Source organism: Sprattus sprattus (genome assembly GCF_963457725.1).
Source record: "Sprattus sprattus genome assembly, chromosome: 9".
Taxonomy (NCBI): Eukaryota; Metazoa; Chordata; class Actinopteri; order Clupeiformes; family Clupeidae; genus Sprattus; species Sprattus sprattus.
Window position 1 is genome coordinate 11,801,011 of NC_137928.1, and position 20,236 is coordinate 11,821,246.

The 20,236-nt window shown below is 45.4% G+C and overlaps 1 protein-coding gene across 1 annotated transcript in view; it reads left to right on the top strand.

Moving 5' to 3' along the window:
* Nucleotides 1–242: 242 nt before the first annotated feature.
* Nucleotides 243–20,236, top strand: part of LOC308370466 (tripartite motif-containing protein 2-like) — a 31,191-nt gene continuing 11,197 nt past the window's right edge. The window contains exons 1-2 of the mRNA XM_080845116.1: nt 243–344; nt 18,197–18,381. Coding sequence (XP_080701242.1) covers nt 18,236–18,381 — 146 coding nt within the window. The 5' untranslated portion in view covers nt 243–344; nt 18,197–18,235. The remainder of the gene's footprint in view (nt 345–18,196; nt 18,382–20,236) is intronic.

The following is a 20,236-nucleotide window of genomic DNA, read 5'->3' on the forward strand; positions in this document are numbered from 1 at the left end:
TCAATTTGCATACTAGCTCAGCTATTGGCCATCATGGGCCCTCCCATTCCCAATTGAGCCAATGAGGACCAAGTTTGGCCTCCATTCCGCTGTAGAATCTCCCACCCTCAATCCCTGTCCACTCTCCCTTGTCTCTCCCACCGAAGACTCTTTCTCACTTCCCCCCCTTCTCTACAGTACAAGACCCCCCTCTCTCTCTCTCTCACTCGCCCTCGCTTCTGACGTCTGTCGTCTGGGTTTGTCTTCTTCCCGGGGAGCGGTCGAAAGAAGCGGATTTGACAATGGGCAGCCTCCGGCGAGCCGAGCGATGCTGACTCCTCATCGGCTCTCAATTGGAGTCTCATGTGAGTACCCTCCTTTAATCCTGCTCCTCTTTTGTCTCACTGCATTAGGAGTGCCGGTCCTCCTCCTCCTCCTCTTCCTTCTCCTCCGCCTTTCCTTACACTGTCCACAATTCGCTACTCGTACGTGCATATGGCACAATACGGTGGAGACTGAGCGAATTAATAATTCATTAATCGTATCTGACAGCTGCGTGGTTAGCGAATCTTGGGCTAGGGCTGTGATTTACTTGTCTGTTATGCTTTTTAGCATGGTTGAGTTGTTACACATACTAAAAAATGGAGGCGCAAGCGATATGCGGACGATGGAGAGAAAAAGAGGAGCTTTTGTTCGTCATCCTCTTTCAATGGAAAGCCTTACATCTGTCTATTGAGGCTGCCTGACTGGTGCCCCATGTAGCGTGTTGTGTAAGCATGTGGGTGTGTGTGTGTCTGTGTGCTGCAGTGTTTGGGCAGGGCACAGGATGACTGGGGTTCGGGCTGGCATGGTTCATATTAAAGGTGTACCTGCGTGAACAAGGTTTTTATGTGCAGTTTGTCGTTTTCTACCATTCGGGTGTCCAAAACCTTGTGTATTGGTGTTGTGTGATTGGTTGGAATAATATCATAAAAGAATGTCGTCTTTTGTTGGTTCAAACCATAATTTAAACTAACTTCTGACATGTCTGTCATCATGTAACACTATTTTAGTTTAATCCTTATAACATACATTGTTTAAATTGTCTCTTGTAGAGCTGGTAGTTTCTATTTTTACACTGGCTCGTGGCACATATGTGAATATATCATTCAGTATTACATGAGGGTTGCCCTGTGAGGCTTTAGAGGATGCTATTTTTGCCACCTGAGGTCACATACAGAGCAGGGGCCATGAGCGGATGTGTGTAGTGACATGCCTGCCGGGCAGAGAGTCACCGTGGTCTCTGTGCAGACGCTGCTTCCAGACCCCATACACCTCCACTCATGTATGGAGTTCACTGGCCTGTGGACTGGCTTGGTCACTGGCTTGTACACAGAACACCAGGCATTTGCCAGCCAGGCATTTGTGCATCTGTGAGAAATAGTGTTGGATTATTCCGAAGGAATATGCTCTGACAGTTGGAGTCCTTTTAGATTAACCCGCCGATCTTCACTGAAGCCAGGACTGATAAAGTGAGGAAAGCGTGTGTTGAATCTTGTGTAACTGCACAACTGATAAAGTCCAGTGAGGTGAAGTTAGCGGTGTGTGCAGAGCGAGCAAATGAACCGAACAAGCGTGAAATGGAAAAGATAGAGGCAATTACGTCCAAATCCCTAAATTACATTTGGTTTGTCCAAAGGGCCTCGTTTCAAGGGTAAATCAGGTATTATCGCTAACAGCCCATAAAAAAGATAACGGTTCAAGTTGGCTAGAGATGGGAGTGGTCTTCACACATGACCGGCCGCTCCACCAGCGACACATGTTCAGCCCGCAGCACACAGGACATCTAGTGGTCTTCACACATGACAGACATGGCATGACACTAGCAACACATGTTCAGGCTACAGCACACAGGACATCTAGTGGTCTTCACACATGGCCGGTCACTACACCAGCAACACATGTTCAGGCTACAGCACACAGGAGATCTAGTGTGATGAGTTTTAAACTTCTAAATGAGGCATATGGATTGGTCCTAAACCAGGCAAGTTTAAAGCCAAGAGCTGATCCTCAGGCAGCAGCTGATTCTGGACCAGACGTGGCCCTGATCCGGCGAGGAGCCGGCAGATCTCAGCCCCGTCTATTCCACTGTCAGCTTCAGTCTGGGTGTCTGTCATTGGTTCGCCCCATATTTGGAGCATAGGGACATTGCCTCCATTCCCCATGCTTGTGCTTTTTGCATCGTCAAATTTCAGGCTGATTTCAGGTCAGTATCCTATGCTTCAAAATATGACATTTTGCTATGGTTTAAACAAGCCCTTCTCTAAAGATAAAATCATGAGCATAAAAAGAGTCGGCGCTTTTAAGGGAGCTTTTAGGGCTGTAGAGGTGAAATGGTCATTGTGGAAAGGGGCCAGTTGTTTGGGGCCAGTGGATAAGGCTGCTCAGCTGTCACTAATAGGAATATTATCTGTCTGACGCCACGTGGAATAACAGACTGCACCTTGGCTGTTAACAGCCGCTCGGTCACGGCTGCAGCTGGCTTAGGGGGCTCCTCGGCTTAGACGAGTAATGTCCCGTCACCCTGACACGACCGCCCCACTCCACTGGCCTCAAGCGAGTCCTAAATGAGTTTCAAAAGAGTAGCAGACCTTCTGTCTGACCTACTCCCTGTTTACCTTTTTTTTCTGTCTGCCTTATTTTGCAGCAGCATTTTGTCATCTCCCTAATATCAGACCGGTGCTTTGTAGGTCTAACTTTGCATGTCTCTCTGTTTCACACTCTCTTGCTGTCTCTCTCTGTCACACACACACACACACACACACTCTCACGCTCTCTCTCTCTCTCTCTTCCCCTCTCTCGTACACACAATGTACTCTTTGACAGACGAGAGCATCTGTCATGAGGGTGCAGAATCCTGCCTGTCAAAAAGAAATGAAAGGACAGGCCTCAAGTCAAAACAGCCATTAGATTCCTCATGTCAGCCTTGTATTGCAGCATCGAGTCCCTGCAATCTAATACACAGAGGTAAATGATCATTCTCCCTCAATTTGAAATTAAGTGAATGCGCAGCGTAGTGTTTATCTCGGACGAGGGAGCATCTCACTGACTCTTGTTTTTAAAAGGATGTCCAGGCAAAGCATATTCTCTGGTTTTCCATCAAGATTGGCATTGCTCTTGACCCGTCGTTTGAGGTCTTAAGAGCTTCTACAATCAGATAAATGAGATGCAGTTTCTCAGGGAACATTGCGCTTGTCCTCGTAAGACTGTTTAAGTGCAGTTAGTGTCAGACAAATAGATGGTCTTTCCCGCGCCAGGGCAGCGATTATTAGATGGGTTTACACAGTCTGGCTTGCACTGCTGATGAGATCATGCTTCTAGACTTGTTTTTTTTTTTTTTTTAAAGAAAAAGAGAAACCGAAAAGCCTCCCTCTCCTCTCTCATCATTGTTTTTCTGATGCTTGACATTGTATTGTGTGATGAGTGTGATCACATCACACAGCGCTTTGTTACAATTTCAATACATGAAAGGATTTGACTTGATTCCATGCAGAATACCAGTGACTCATCAGCATCAATTAAATAAAAATGTCATCGGCATCCAGGCAAGGGTATATTAGGCTTGAAGTCTATATTGGATAGTGTTAAAAGATAAGGCTGGTGGTTGTCATCCCCCTTGGGAACCTTTATGTTCACAGAGCGGAAATGTTGAAAAATAACTAAATAAATGAAAAGCAAACGCTCTCACCCCTTTCGTTTTATTTCCTAGCCTTGCTTTTTAAAGTGAATATAGTGCGTCAGTCAGGTATTGATCAAACAGCGGGGTGTTTGCCTCTTGCAAGAGCTCCCTCCATCTCAAGATTAGGGTTTATTTTTTAGTCCCACCTTGTTTATTTCTCAAACACTCACCACACACATTTTTTCTTGTCTGTGGCTCTGCCTCCTGTGTCTTCTTGAGTGCCTCCAGAGTGAGTGCTGTAGTCTGGAGCTTAGTCTTAAAGCACTGGAGAGGCCAGCCTGCTGCCTTGCCTTGCCTTGCCTTGCCGTGTGAAGACAGGCATGTCGCTCTCATTTCCATATGAATCCAATAGTGGCGACCTAGCGGAACCATCCGTCAGCGGTAAATCAATAAACATGCGCCATGTCTGTGTGTGTGTGTCTGTGGTGCGTGTGCAGGATCATGTGGTCGGCTGTGTAGGTGTGAAGAGAAGGAAGTTGTGTGTGTGTGTGTGTGTGTGTGTATATGTGTGTGTGTGTGTGTGTGTGTGTGTGTGTGTGTATATGTGTGTGTGTGTGTGTATATGTGTGTGTGGGCATGTGTGTGCGTCCATGTCGTCAGGAGTTAGGGCGGTGCCCACACACAGTGGAGCATCTTTTGACCTTTTGTGTGAAGTCTGCAGTCCGTACGCATCCCTCTGCAGTCAATGAACAGGCAGCCATGACATCTTCTTGGGGTGTCACCACGCCTTCATGTCTCCAGGCATTTAGCTGATCAGTCGTAGCCGTGAAGTTGGTTGACACCCTGCTTTGGCCGCTCCCTTCTCTTGTACACGAATGATACAATGATGATACACGATGCAATGAAATATCACGTCTGATTTGAATGTGTTGATTTTAATGAACATGTATTTGTAGTTTTATCAGTACATTTGAATAAGAAATATGTCATTTGGTGAAGTGAGTCTGTAACATATTGTAATATGTAGTTTTTGCTGGCAAATGTTTGTAGACATAATTTATAGACATAGACATAATGTCATTTTGAAAGTATTATTGAAACTGTGACTCATCCCTGCATCGAAGTTATCTGGCGATTTACTTTTCTGGACATACAATCCAAGAAATTGCCTAAAAAATGGAAAACTAAGAATCAAGACTGGGATTTTTTTTTTTACCATCAATACGGTGTGCCTGGAAACATGTTTATTTAGGATTAAGAAACTACCTATTGCACCTTTTTAAACCCCTCAGCAGTTGTGTAGATGGAGGCAGTTTGGCAGATAGAAATTTTGTGACTCAACAAATCCCCTCCCCCAGTCAGATGGAAACGTTTTTTTTATTTGTTCCAACTCACCTTCCAGTCCTCTCTTCACACACACACACACACACGCAGACATATCATCACTTGTCAACATTGTGTGTTTCGAAGAGGATGTGCCTAGAATACAAAATGTGGACCAGAGAGAGAAAATAAGGAGTAGAGAATAAAGAAGGCACAGTGAGGGTGGATGAAGAGATAATGGAGATGTGATTCTCTCCCTCCCCTCCAGGGCCGTCTGCCCTCAGCCCTGTAGATGAACCCCCAGCTGGGCCTGAAGCAGCTCCAACCCTGCTGAAGGACTTTTTTTTTAGAATCTCCACCACTTAAAAAAGGATTTTCTGTTCACAAGAGAAAATGAGGCCGTTGTATGAGGAGCAGTGCCTAGGGTTAGGGCTAGGGCTAGGACTACCCAGGTGCAACCCTGAGAAGAATGGAGAAGTCAGACAGTATGCCTTGACCTATTCGCTTCCAATAGTATTGGCTAGTGAATAACTAGTAGTTGCAAGCTGACCTTTTGTTACTGCACTCTCTCTACACGGATACTTGTGGACTCCAACCCCATCCCCATCCCCAATCTAAACATACATAACTAATGTAGTGAAATCACACACATGCACACATGTTAACTGTAAAAAGAAGAATGTGTCCATGAAAGTGATCTTCCTTCCCCCCCACCCCCCCCACCCTGTTGAACCATTTCAGCTGTGGTGTGCAGCGCTGCAGCCAGACGTCTCTGGCTTTTAGGCACGTTCCCACGTATGGCAGCCCCCTGCATCCCCAATGCTGTAGTATGGGAGTGGCCCCAGGAAGATAACATCATGCAGCCACAGCACAGCCTCAGTGAGGTCCAGAGAGGCGTGTAACTCACATATAACCATCCAGGCCCCACAGTCCCAGACTCATATCTGATGGATGTGAAGGGTGTTGTATAAACCGTTATGACTGCCTTACCATGGGAAATCAACTTAAGGATAATTAAGAAAATGCTGTAGGACAACTAAAGACCTAGGGGGCAGGGAGGAAGACCGTCTTTGTCTTTCTGTAAGCAGCAGTCCTGTGAAATGGAAGTATTACTTTATTTTAAAAGAGAATTTGTGAACAGGTCATACTCTCAGAATCTTACAGTTCACACACAACCTTCAGAGATACAGATTTCCTTAACTTGAACCGTCCTCAAGACTGCTCGATCCCCATCATTAAGTTAAGGTCTATCACAGTTCTCTACTGGAACAGCACGTTTCGACACTCCTTAGCCACTCCCACGCATGAATGAGCCAGACCTGACAGGACGGAGGGAGTAAATCCAGACCCGATCCACAGGATGTGAGAAGGAAGTGCTGTGGTATGGCGGCGTCCTGTTGTTGTTGTTGTGATTGATAGACTGCCCCGCGGTCCAACGCCTCCCTTCAGAGAGAGGTACTTCTGGATGGCCGCCCTGTGTCAGCTCTCCCCCTCCAGGGCTTTAAGAAGAGCTCACTTTACACTGAGACTTTATTTTCAGAGCCATAGCACCAGTAGTAACATCCTGTGTGGCTGGATCCCCTTCTCTTTTCCTTCTCCAGTATCCCCACCCATCTCCCAGACCTTCCCACTCTACTTGATGTATTCCACAGAAACAATGGCTGCCCAATATTTTTTTTTGCCACAGCATGTTAACTTCTCGAAAGCCTCTTAAGGCATTAGACAGAAGGTTTGGGTTCCTCACCATAATTAAGCAGACTGTTAGTGAGTTATGAGGTGTATTAGGGTTGTCAGAATAACAACAACAAATAACATGTTCATTTTTATTAATTGATTCATTATAAAAAGATAATGTGTCCAAAAAAACGAACGCAGATTAATCGCACTCTATTATGCCTGTTGACCCCATATGCCACTGTGCACAGTTACAACAGTAAAACTGCTCAGTGACAGCCATATTGAATGGATTTAGATTGCTACCTCTAGAAGAATAGTGGCCAGTCTGAGTTGGGGTAATAGTTAGTATTGTGCAGAGTTAGCCCCGATGGTTTGGGCTGTATTGGTAGTTAGAAGTGGTCTACAGCCTCATCTTGCAATTATTTATGTACACTGGCGTTGTGGTGCAGTGGTTAGCATTACTGCTTTGAAGTGGTTGACATGGGTTTGATTACCGAATGCTGAAAGATGACGGTACGTTGCTTTGGATAAAAAGCAATACAATTTTACCAGTGCTTTAGTTGTTAGTATAGTCTGATGTTACCTAACTTAGTTAGCTCGCTAGTTTTAGACAGTCTATGTGATGGGTTAATCAGGAATAAAGAAAATGTGTTCTCCACGTAATAAAGTTTATTGAAGTATCTGTTGTTTGCCATTAGCATCACACTACCAAGGCTTGTTTACTTTATCACATCACTTCAATCTGACAGATGTGTGTGTGTAAGTAATTATTATTCATTTTTATCGCTCGATAGCCCTAAGATATAAATTTTACACTATCATGCATTATGACCATTCTCCTGAACTATAAGGTCTGTGCTGTGGTTTTAATACTATGCCTCTTGGCACTAAACTGCACTTAGATGTAAGTGAGCTTAATTATCTCTTCAACCTTCCCCTTCTCTCCGTTTCGCCGTCTGCTTGTTGTCGCCTGATTGACAGTAAAATGAAGACACTTATTTGAACATCAGTGGAGCACAGTAAACTTGAGGCGATGCATTTGTAAGGAGAAGGCGGCATTATGTAATCACAGGGTTGGGTCACTCTGCTGCATTCCGTCAGGAAAAACTGTGCAGTTGTATAACTGATTATCTCCACACTGACAAAGGATCAGAACAGTGCATATATCAAAGCGGAGCACTGCGGGGGAAAGCTGTGGGAGCCTGGGCTGGAAGTTTACCGGCGGTGTTCGAAATGAAGAGATACAAATAAGCTCTTACTTGTACAATTTCTTCTCAGGGTGGGCAGAAGTGAAAGGATAGACACAAAATATCATTCTAAGACACACACACACACACACACTGCAGAAGCTGAAGCCCAGTGTGCTTGTGCTCTCCTGACCTTACCTTTGGCATGCAGACAAACTGTGATTGACTTCAGGACTCTCAGCCTTGTTTACAGTCCAAACGTGCCTTCCACCTCCCTCCTCCTCCAGCTACTCACTCCAAACGAGGTCAGCTTTAAATAAAACAGCAGACAAATGAACTAACATACTGGGGCAGTCGTGCATGTCATGTCCCTGAGTTTCATCCATGCCTTAGTGCATCTGAGGGCTCTCTCCGTCTCTCCTTTTAAAAGGCCCCTGACAGTGTGCATACATGGTCAGTCGACTAGCTCTAGATTTACTTTTTGCTTTTTATACATTTGCTTTCACCTGAATCCCACTCTTCCACAGTTATTTGAAGAGCCCTGTACTGTAACCTTCTGTGTACTGGGTAGTTTGGTTGGCTTTACTGTAATATTTTTGTCTGTGTCGTTCTTGCATGCATTACAGGGTTTCAAGACCCTTTTAGCAGTCTCTCTGTCCTTCTGCATCAATGCACAACCTATTTTGGTTTGGATGTCTTATTTTTCTTTCACAAACCTCTGTCACCCTGGTTCTTGCACAGCGCTGTATTGTAAGGCTGTGTTCACGCGTAACGTCTTTTTTTGAAGCGGCCAGCGTCTGTTTTACATTACAATCCTATGGTGTTTTCAAAAACGCCCTGATCAACCCTTTGAAACGCTGTCACCAGCAGTTTTTTTTTTGCAGCTCAGGGCGTTTTTTCTCGGTTGATAAAAATGTAACTTCTTAGTCAAAAACGACCTTTGTGAAGCGCTGTTTAGACAGCTGACCAATCAAAGGAGGAGCAGCAAGACCCGTCGTGTCCCATAGCAAAACTAGCCTGTTACCTAACGTAAACTCTATATCTGCAGAAGTTGTTATGGTAACAAAAGATGCACTGAACTGCGTTTTGGAACAGCGATTCTGACCAGCAGTTTCCATCAGAATATGTTCTGTGTCAACACAGAGTCAAGTATGTTTTTGTTCCTGCTACTTCACTGTTTCTGATTCCCGTCTCATACGGAATGCATCAGTGAGTTTGGCTTCCTCCCAACACCCCCCCCCCCCCCCCCCCCCCCTTGCTTTGTTCATTTGTATTATCTCTAACCCTAAACCTGACCTGAGTCTGACTCCTGGTCTCCTCAATGGCTATTTGTAGAGCCCTGCACTGTGACCCAGGCAGAAACCGGATCATAGGTATTTTCAGCTCCAGCTGCTCCATTTAATACTGCTGGCCTCTCACTGATGAACGAGGGACTTGGCCCTCCTGCTTTAGTTGTTTCCTGCTCTCAGGTACAAACCCCCCCCCCCCCCCCCCCCCACCCCTGCTCTCCTCTCTCTTGCCGCTGCATTAATGTGCATCTTGGCAGTGGGCATGCTCCATATGGCTCGGGTTCTCTTGGCAGAACAGAGCCGCCTCGATCAGATGGCTGAGCGGGGTCCAGGGTCCACAGGGCTGTTCTGGAATACAACACCAACCTGTTTGTCCGTTTCTGGACGGGACCGCAGGGAGGGAAGGAGGCCTTGGTGAGACGGTGAATCTGAGGTCACCCATCACACGGTCACTGATGAATGATGCCTCCATGCTGGGTGCAGGCAGAGCCCACCGGCAGGCTGATGGTGTTGTTGATGATGATGATGATGATGATGATGATGATGATATCTCCAGTGAGATGGCTGCTGCAGACAGACAAGGCCTTCATTTTCTGTGTGTCTATTAATAGACCCAGAACTGCCTGTCTGCAGGCAGCAGCTTCACCATCTTCCTCATCACCATCCTCACCAGCGCTATCATTATCCGAAGCCTACCTGCACATCAGAAGCACCATGGGAGGTTGATGTCGCCCCCTGCGCCTGCATGACTCAGACTTCAGAAAGCCTCCGACTACAGCCCCCCTTTCCCTCTCTTCAGCAGACGTGCCTGGCCAAAGGCTGTCTCAAGCGGTGCTTACGTAACACCTCGCAGCATCAATAATTGAGCCTGGGCGCAAGACGAATCTGTCTGTTGGCTCAGGCGCTACCTTGAACAACTAATGTAGACAGACAAGGTTTACATCCCCTTCTACACAGCAAAATGAGGCACACAGATAGCCATGACTAATAGATGGTGAAGTTATCCGAAAACCCTGCTTGCCCCCTTCTCGTCCGTGCGTACTCAAAGCACACACTCACTGGTGAATGAGTCATAGAGGCCTCAATCTGAGCCGACCGCTAGGAGAGAAGAGGGAATTACACAAAGAAAGCAATTTTTGCTGAAGTCCCATTTCTCCCAAACCGGGTTGTGGGGGTTGCTGTTAATTTCATTAAGACCCAAAGGAGAAAGGAATGACGGGCTGGTTGAGCCGCCTCCCCACCTTTACATAGAGTAGACAAATTACAGATTAAGCCTGCATTCCAATCCAATTAAAATGGAGTCTTCAGAGCATGGTTTTATGAGGATGTCAGTCATGTCATTAGATGTGTAGCATTCAATAAGGATGTTTTGGCCAAATTTTGAATTATGTCTAGCATTTTAAATGGCAAACGAATTATGCAGAATTTTTTACTATCTTTAGGTCTCTTTGGAAGAACATATAAACACACCTGTGTTCCCATCAGCCACCCAGACTCCCACACTAGTTTTGTGCTTCTGGTCGAATATGCGGCAAAACTGCAAGAAAGGCTTTTTTCACAGAACCAAATCGCCAAAATATATCACCATAATACATCAGTTAGCAAGCTTAAGAGTCAGCCAGTGCCTACTGTCCTGTTTTTGGTGTTTGCAAGGCAAGTGTTTTATATCTCCCTAGTTTAGACAAATCTCCATAATGCGTCTTCAAACAGCATTAGGGGCCTATCATCTTTGAAATCAACATTCATTCTCACAAACCTGTTTTACAGCCTTTTGGTGACTTTTCAAACAGCAATTTTGAAATTAATATTGTTTAAAAAATTAATAAGGTATATATTAGCTCCTCCTGGTCGATCACTGGTTGTTTGTGGGCATATGAATACAGGAAATATTTTGCCTGTGTGTGTTTGTGTGTGTGTGTCAGTGTGTGCCCATGTGCGTGTCTGGAGAGGGCGTCTTCGGGCGGAGAGACTCTGGTGTCCAGACGATTCACAGAGGCTTTGACCACAGGGGGTCATTAAGCCCATTAAGCCAGAGTGGGAATGTGTAGCATATCACACAGAGGGTTGCAGGCCTTTGTCTCACAATTACCATAATGCTGCTACTTAAAAAAAAAAACATTTCAATTAAGTCTTTATCTGGACGAGCTGCTGCGTGTTGTGAGCCTGAGAGACAAAAGCTTTAACGTGGCTCTAGTTTTAGATCTTGTTTGCACCTCTATGTACAGTACCACTCAAAAGTTTGGACACACCTTTAAGTGTTTTCTTTACTTTTATTCTTTTCTACATTGTAGACTACTGCTGAAGACATTTAATCTACGAAAGAACACATTTGGAATGATGTACTAATGAAAAAAGTGTTATCTACCATGTAGAAAATAATTGAAGTAAAGAAAACATTTGTGAAGATGTGTCCGAACCTTTGACTGGTACTGTATGTCTGGGCCATACTTACTAGCAGATGAGGTGGAAAATGAATGGTTTTGTTCATCATAGATGGGCGAGTGGTGGAGATGGCTCTGATAAGGTTGGAGGTCTTGTACGTGGATCTAAATGAAATAAAATGTGTCGTAAATCATACCCAAGTGAATAGATAGCCTTCCCGCTACAAATGTATTATGTTTGTCACTTAGCCCTGACTATTTCCTGACTCTTGAACGAGGTGATAAAGAGCTGCCAAGCCCTTAGCAGGTCATGGGAAACAGCTAGCCTCATTCATAGCGACCACGGACCAGTGTGATATAGCAGAAGCACTGAGTCCTGTTAGTTAGGAAATCAGATCCGTAGTATAACAGTGAACAGTAACGCTGAGCTGTGATTAAAGCTCTCAGTCCTTCAAGATTATGTTAATCAGAGCTCTATCACAGAAGCACAACCACAGCCACTGCAGCAGTGGGGGTCATATTCTGAACTTGGTTCTGGTTCCTGTTCCCCCCTGGATACTTCCTCCATCTGGTTCCTGTGAAGTGATTTAACAGATCCAGTGAAGCACTTCCACCACCGCTGCTTTTTGGTGAGGAAGTATGATACTTTTATGGAGTTTAGATCATTCACACACTGTTTTTGTGGTATGGTTTTAGACAGTGTTTATTCATTGTCCCCCATTTGTTTATATCCTATATAAACACAGGGCTGTTCATTGCTGTAAGTCTATAAAGTGACTAAAAGTCTCTAAAACACAAACATATTACATACACTTTAAGAGACATGTGGTCACAAAGAATGAAATGAATGTGTGTGAATGAGTCAGAATGAGAGAGAGAGAGAGAGAGATTGAGTGAGAGAGAGAGAGAGAGAGATTGAGTGAGAGAGAGAGATTGAGTGAGAAAGAAAGTAAATAGAGAGATGCACTGAGCGAAAGTGAGAAATGAAGAGCCTAGTAGAGGTGGAGCCAGAAGGAATAGTCTAAGCAAGTGTGCAGTGATGTCACTGTTCAGCTGCACCCATTTAGTAGCGTCAGAGAGAGAAGAGAGAGAAAGAAGTCTGAGAGAGAGAGAGGAAGGAGAGAGAGAGAGAGGGGAGAGGGAGAAAAGGAGGGAGTGTCAGGAGAAATCAGGCAGTTAAGGGGAGTGTCTGAGTGTGTGTTTGTGTGCATACATTGTGAATTAGACGGTGAGAGGGATCTGTAGTGTGCTTTAAGTGTTTGGTTTGTGTGTGTGTGTGTGTGTGTTGTTGGGATGTGGGTTTGTTCAGCCTGAAGCCTGATCAGCCTCCTCAAGACCCTCTGACCACGGCTGAACATTGCATAAAACAGTACTTTTGGCTCTCTCTGTGTGTGTGTGTTTGTGTATGTGTGTCTGTGAGTGTGTGTCTGTGTGTCTGTGTGTCTGTGAGAAAGCGAGGGAGTGAGTACAGGGCCAGGGAATAGTGTGCCAAATCAGAGACTCAGGAAAGAATGCCATTGTTCAAGCTGCTCTGCATACTGCATGGGGCAGCTGCCTCAAGTAATGCGATTTTGAGTAGCCTACAAGGATGTGTACCAAACCTGTCATTTCTCTTTCCTTCTCTCTCTCTCTCTCTCTCTCTCTCTCTCCAGCCCCCCCCCCCCCCCTCTCCCTCTCTCCCTCTCATATTCCTGTGTCTGAGCAGAACAGACAGGCAGGTGGTGCTCCCACTGAGCTTCAGCTCTCTTTCTCACTCTGCCGTTCGCCTTCTCCTTCCAGGCCAGCTGGAAACCCGAGGAAGGAACTGGGAGGAGGATTGTGTTTTGTGTGCTGGGAGTTGCCATTTTAAGACTTCCCTTTTATGTGATCTCGGCTCTGCGTTTTTTTGGGGGCTGTGAATCTTGAACAAGAGTTAAGCTAGAATACAGCTCTGTCTTTTTTGTCTGAGGTCACGTCTGGTTTGTTTTCTCCGAGCTTGATAATTAGCAATCTGTAGCCGGAGGACCACAGACAGAGAGAGAGGAAGAGAGAGGAAGAGAGAGAGAGAGAGTGAGAAAGAGAGAAAAAGAGAGAAAGAGAGAGAGAGAGAGAGAGATAGACGTCCACAGCACAGAGAGCTGAGCTAAGCTGAGGGGCGTTGTTTAGTGCCGCTCCGCTTCCATCTAAGACAGCGCGGCTCCCAGCCGCACACAGAGCCAGGCTTTCTAGGGAAGAGAGAGGGAAAAAAAAAGGGAGAAAAAGAGAGAGAAACAGCTGAGTCGTCCCGCTAGGATGGAGCTGGTCTAAGACCCCTGGAGTCAGGGGACGGGGGGGGAAGTAGGCGGCCATGGCTGCCGGAGCGACAGAGGGTGAGTCTGCATTTCCTCTGCTCTCCTCTGCCCCCACTTCCAGCTGCTATTGTGCGGCTGCCGGTCTTATGGTTAGCCAGGTCATGACCCGCAGCAGCGTAGTATTACCACAGGTTGGCCTGGCTGATGGACTAAACGTGGTGTCGGCTCAATGTAACCCAGGCTGGGTTGAATGAATGGCTTTGTTACCCCGTTTGGAGGTGGTTTTCTTTATCTTGACGCTGACGGGGCATTGCATTATAGCCCTGCTGTGTGGTGTTTTAATGTGGTGAGCTGCTTTCGGAATCTGTTCCTTTGGTCATTTTGCAGACTTCAACCTTTTGCAGTCATCTTAGATGAACATGTCCTGACAGCTGTTAGAGAGTATGAACGAGAATGAGTATGAAAGTAGGAGACTCTAGCATTGATTTACTCAGTACGTGATGAGCTTAAGAGACTTCACCCTTAATACCCTGGCTTTGCCCACTCTTTTCCATATATGTTTCTGGCATACCTTCTTCCGAAACAGGATATATAAATGGTCTTCAGCTATTCAGCTTCACTGGTTCACAGTAGCAGCCCACACTCACAGTGTGTGGGCTTTGATACATGCTAGTAATATTTTGGCATATTCCGGTCTGACAGTTCACATCCATAGTGACGGGTCGGTTTCACAGCCATTAATTTGACAGAAGCTTATTGTAGGTACACCGACACATTACGTAATACACATAAATGTATTAGGGATCCTATTGCTATAATATTATTGGTTTATTATATGTTCTATACCATGCAATCTATTATTTTTATGCAAACGAAAGGAAATTGCAATAAAGCAGAGTCTGCTGTTTTAGTTAGGTGTGTTTGTCAGTGTCAGACAGCGTTTTTTTTTTCCACCTTTTTAATTTTTTTTATAATCCCTTGAAAAGTTGGGAACATTTTTATACCGAAACATTTTCTGAGAAGACAAAGGTTGCCTTGCACATGAGAGCGCAGTTTTGCCTGTGAAATCTGCATGTGTTAAAATCTGCATGTGTCTGCTCCGTGGACACAATACGCCTCGGATCGGCCAACAGGATTTTGGAGATGCTATCTCCTGTGTGAGGGCTTTATCAGTGAGAGGGCGTGGCCAGTGGCAGTGAAAGAGCGGTGGCTTGTGTGGTGTTTTGGGGCGGTGGGCCCCACAGCAGGTGCAGCAGGGACAGTTACCATGAGGGCTTTGTTGAACGCACTTGCATGGGATCTGCAGTCCTGATATTGCATGGTGGTATGGGTCTCTAGGGACATGCTGGGCGTGCTGGGGGGAGCTGAGGTTTGGGGTTTCTGTTGGGCAACACACAGCAGGCTTCTCCAAGCATGAGAGGCCTGTTCTGGTGTGGATTTGAACACAGGCTGCATCCCTTGGGTCGAAACAGAGTGGCTACTGAGAGTGGGACTGGGGATGATTTTTTTTTTTTACTTTTTCAACTTCCAATTCAAATTAGGTTCTGTGAAAGCTCCGGTTCATAGATATTCTGGCACACACACACACACACACACACACACACACACACACACACACACACACACACATCCATACACACACACACACACACACACACACATATGCAAGAGAGTGACCAAGAGAGGCAGAGAGAGAGAAAATGAAAAGAGGGAGGGAGAAATGAGATGGAAAGGGAGAGAGATCATAGTCATAATATGCGTACACTGCATAATATGTAGATGTATAATTTTAAAATGTGCAGCTGTCACCGCTATCCTCCAGGATATCAAGGATATGCAGAACTATATTCAGACATTGCAGAGAACCCACCTGCAAGTCAGACAGATGAAATAAACTCACATCTAGTTCACATCTCTTTTCACGTCTCTTATGCACACCTTTAATAGTGCACACATGCACGTGTACTCTAGCCAGTTTGTGTTCACGCTGCAGTTTGCCTGTTCCCGTATTGCTGAGAACCATAATCTTTTAGCATGCATGCATAATCGTTAACCTAAAACGAACTGACCCCTGAGCCAGTGCATTTCATCTTTCAGTGGGCATAATATTTCATCAAGCCATTCACACATTCGCATTGTCAGTGCCAGCTCACCGATACCGTATCTGTGAAACCCCCTTTGTTACATGCTAGTAGTTGATATACATCTAGTGTTCATGAGTTGCTGTGTTAACTCGTGTTTTTATTTCATCCTGACACGTTACTGCATCCATCTGTGCTTAAAGCCTGCAAGCTGTGCCTCCATCAGCTGTTCCTTAAAGCTGTGCCTCCATCAGCTGTGCCTTAGAGCTGTGCCTCCATTAGCTGAGAGCTGTGTGTGTGTGTGTGTGTGTGTGTGTGTGTGACTCCATCAGCTGAACTGAGAGCATAATGCTCCCCTGCCCATTGAGTCATTAGTGCACTCACAGGTCTCAGGTCACGCTGAAGATGAAAGACCCCAACACCGGGGCGGCGTGGCAAACACGGTGCCAAGGTCGGGGGCTAGCACTAATGGGTACTGTGGTGAGGGGTGGAAGCGACCGCCAACTCAACCACCACCTCCACCACCTCCGCACAGCCAATCCCCTTTTGTACTGTATATTTTCCCTTTTTTATTCTGTGCTCTGTCTGGAAATCTAAAATAGGCCTCCTATCTGAGCTGCAGGCTGGCACGTGGCACCTGTCACAATGATGGGCCCAAGGCTGCAATGTGTCTTGGGTCCTGCCCCCCCCCTCCACCACCATCCCACCTCCCTCAGTGAACACTGCCTTGCTTCAGCAACACAAAGCCATCCCTTAAACTGACATGGAGTTCTGAGCAACGCCATTATGTGGAACCTTCTAGAGTTACCGGAGCACTTTGGCCACGGAGAGAAAGAGAAAGAGAGAGAGGCTTGATAAGAGAGCTCCACGTAGGCCAGGGAAAGGTCAAGCTGTCGGAGGCTGAATAGACGGCCCTGGAAAGGGATCCTGCTGTGGCGAAAACAGGAGTTGCTGTTGTTGTTAATGATGTTGTCGGAGAAACTGGTTTAATCCTCTCTTCATCAGACCGGCTCAACCGCACAGAGGCCTGTGCAGATGGGGAGATGTGTGTCATCCGTGTGTAAACAATAAATCTGCTCTTGACCCAGTGGGGAAACTTAGCGGGGTTCTGCCAACCCCCACATGCTGTGAGACATGGGAGGCAGAACTAGTCTTTGTCTGAGAGGAGTTATAATCTGTAATGCTGTAGTCATTCCATCTCCCATATCCAGCTGTCCAGCGTAGTTTAGGGGACATACTAAAATATGTGTACATGGTTTATAGATTTCTGGATATGGAAAACAAATGCCAGAAAAAACTAAAAACATGAAGTAGAAGTCTATACGGTTTGCAATATTTGGATGATGATTATGATTATTTCGTTATCTCAATACAATAAAAAGCAAATGTAGTTTGTGTCTATGTAGGCTTCTCACTTGCTCACAGTAAGTAAACTAGGAAAGTTATGTGTGTGGGAGAGATAGTTTTAGTGCGTGCATGGGTCTTTATGTGTGTCTATTTGTGAATGTTTTTGGTTTTGTGCACAGATTGTTTTGTGTGTGTGTGTGTGTGTGTGTGTGTGTGTGTGTGTTGTGCGACCTGTCGTCACGCCATCCCGTCTTGCGAGCGGAGATGGATGTCTTCTCCTAAGCCCACTGCTGTCTTGGGTAATTAGTTTGCTCCGGAGCTTGGCCTTGCGGTCTTAATCACATCTCCTCATTTTTCTTTACGCCCATTAGGACCTGTCACACTTCCGTCCCCAACTCACCAAACAGCCTTAGGCTCTTCTGTCTCACAGTGTGCAGGACTGCCCTGTTTATTTACAGTATGTGCCACGTGCTCTACACAGCTATGGAGAGACCTTGAACAGAATAGTTCTTCAGTTTGTTGAAGTGACCACAGAAAATAAAAAACTCTTGTCTTGCTCCTCCAATGTTTATGTTTTCAAACGTTCTCCATGCGTGGAATTGTATTAGTGCGTAGTAGAGTCTGTGTTGTCGGTTGTATTGAGGAACATGGCATCATGGGTCTTTGTTTCTTTATCTTTCCATCGATCTCATTATTTAGTGAGACAATGCTTGCTCCAGGCATAAAGTTCTAGTATATTCTGTGGTGCTGTATTTGAAAACATGACATAATGATTCTTTGCTCCATGCATCTAGTTAGAATAGATTCTGTGGTGTTGTATTTGAAAACATGACATAATGATTCTTTGTCTCTTTATCTATCAGATAGGATAAAACAGTTTGTCTACCTCGCCTGTTGTCAAAACAGAGGTGTCTACTGGCAAAACAACAACAACCCAACTAGCAAAACAAAATAACAAACTGTCAAAATATCTGACATTTAAACCCATTTCTCTCTCTCTGCAGGTTGAGTAGTGCCAGTGGCCTCTCGTCCTCGTCTCGTGAATGTCTCTCACCATGGCCAAGCGTGAGACTGGGAGCACCAGTCCGGTGGTGCGGCAGATCGACAAGCAGTTCCTGGTGTGCAGCATCTGCCTCGACCACTACCACAACCCTAAAGTACTGCCCTGCCTGCACACCTTCTGCGAGAGGTACACCCGCAACTCTCCTCCACATTCACTCGCCTGAGATTTCAGTCTGAAGCATCCCGGATGGGGGTTTTATAGGATAGTTCAGAGGAGCTTTTTAAAGCTCCACATACAGTATACGGTCCTGAGATGAAGGGGCTCTTTGATCCACAAAATCCTTGATGGTTTCTTTTGGCTTATTTCCCTTGAAGAACTCGCTGAGGTTTCCACAAAGCATTCACTCCTGCATTTAGCTCGAATAACAGGTGTCTCGGGTACATCTGTACCAGAGTTAGCTGTGGAAGTCATCCCTTTTAACAACAGTTTATTTTCTCTTTTTTATTTGCAAAGGTATTACCAGGGGGAAGGTTTCTATTAAATACATATTTACTTCTCTTAATGTATTTGTCATGTCTAAGCAATGACTTCACTAACTAGTGTGAACAAACACTGAGGTTAATGCTGCCTTTAACGGAGCTGCAGTTTGCTTGTTGTCAAACATGCCTGTCTGCTAAATGACTCTCAGTTTCTCTGGTGATTAACCCTGCAGCTGGAAATGACTTACTGGTCATGTTTGGGCTACAGCCTAGCTCAAACCTAACCCACTCTAATATTCACACACCCCTAAGGGTAGTTAAGATTACAGCAGTAGGTGGCGTTACCCCTTTAGCGCCCCCTCCTATGTTGTATGCAGTCCTGGATGTACAAATAATGTAGACTTTGGGAAAGAGGTACAAATATGGAGACATATGCTCTGTTTTTGGTCCCATACTGTGGCTTTTGATGTCTGACACTCTTCTACGCTATGTGCAGCTTTTCCGCTCGGATCGGATACATTATGTTTGCCTCAGCGAAATCGAGTTCTCCACGGTTTTGCTTCTCCGCTTTGCTATCTGAATAGCTGGCCGCCCCCCTTGGACTCCGAAAAAACTGGGCCACGGTCCATTACCTGCCAATAACGCGGCAGCGACTGAGGTTTGAATAGCAATTAAGTGTGGCCTCTTGCACCCTGTGGTCTTTTTAAGCAAAGTGATACCATGACATCATCCTGACTTTACAAGACTAATAAATCCCCCCCCCCCCTCCTCCCTAAAAATAGGCCAGGAAGAAAAAGGATTGAATATCAATGTAAACTGCACACTGGTCTCTGACCCGTGTTATGTGTCGGGCCTTGTCTTGTGTTGTCATGCTGAAACCATGTACTGAAGAAAGAGAGCATTCACATACACTGGTGATGATGACACAGCCTGTTGGCAGTCTACACTCATTCCCGCAGTCCGCTTTGACTCATAAAACCGGAATGTTCTCCACCACCTTTTTTATTTTTCCGTTCTACTGCACTATGCCGGAGTAAGCCCTTAAATATAGAGAAGCTAGCGCTCGTCCTGCAGTAAGATCACTTAATGGCTATTTATGACACTGCCACTGTCACTGCATCACAAGGCTGTTGTGGTTTGAGGATTTTAAAATGCTGACCGTGTTGGATACGATTGCCATATTGCAGCACATTGAAGTTTCTTCATCATAGAGTCAAGACAGCAAAACATCCATGTTTGAAGAGATTCTGTGCTCAATTATTGATTATGTTCTGTGTATCTGAAATGAATTTGATATTTACATATTGCTGAGGTAACCTTTCATTATGCTTTAACACTGAGGCTCGCTATGACTCTTTAAGCAGTTTAGAATTCCACATGTGTTCAGCCTTGACATTTAACAGGCATCAATCCAATACAAGCTGTGACACCACATGCATACACACCCACACACACACACATTATCACACACACACACACATTATCACACACACACACGCACACACACACACACACACATCCATTTTTGTAGTCTTAACATATTAGTCACAGCCATCCACTCC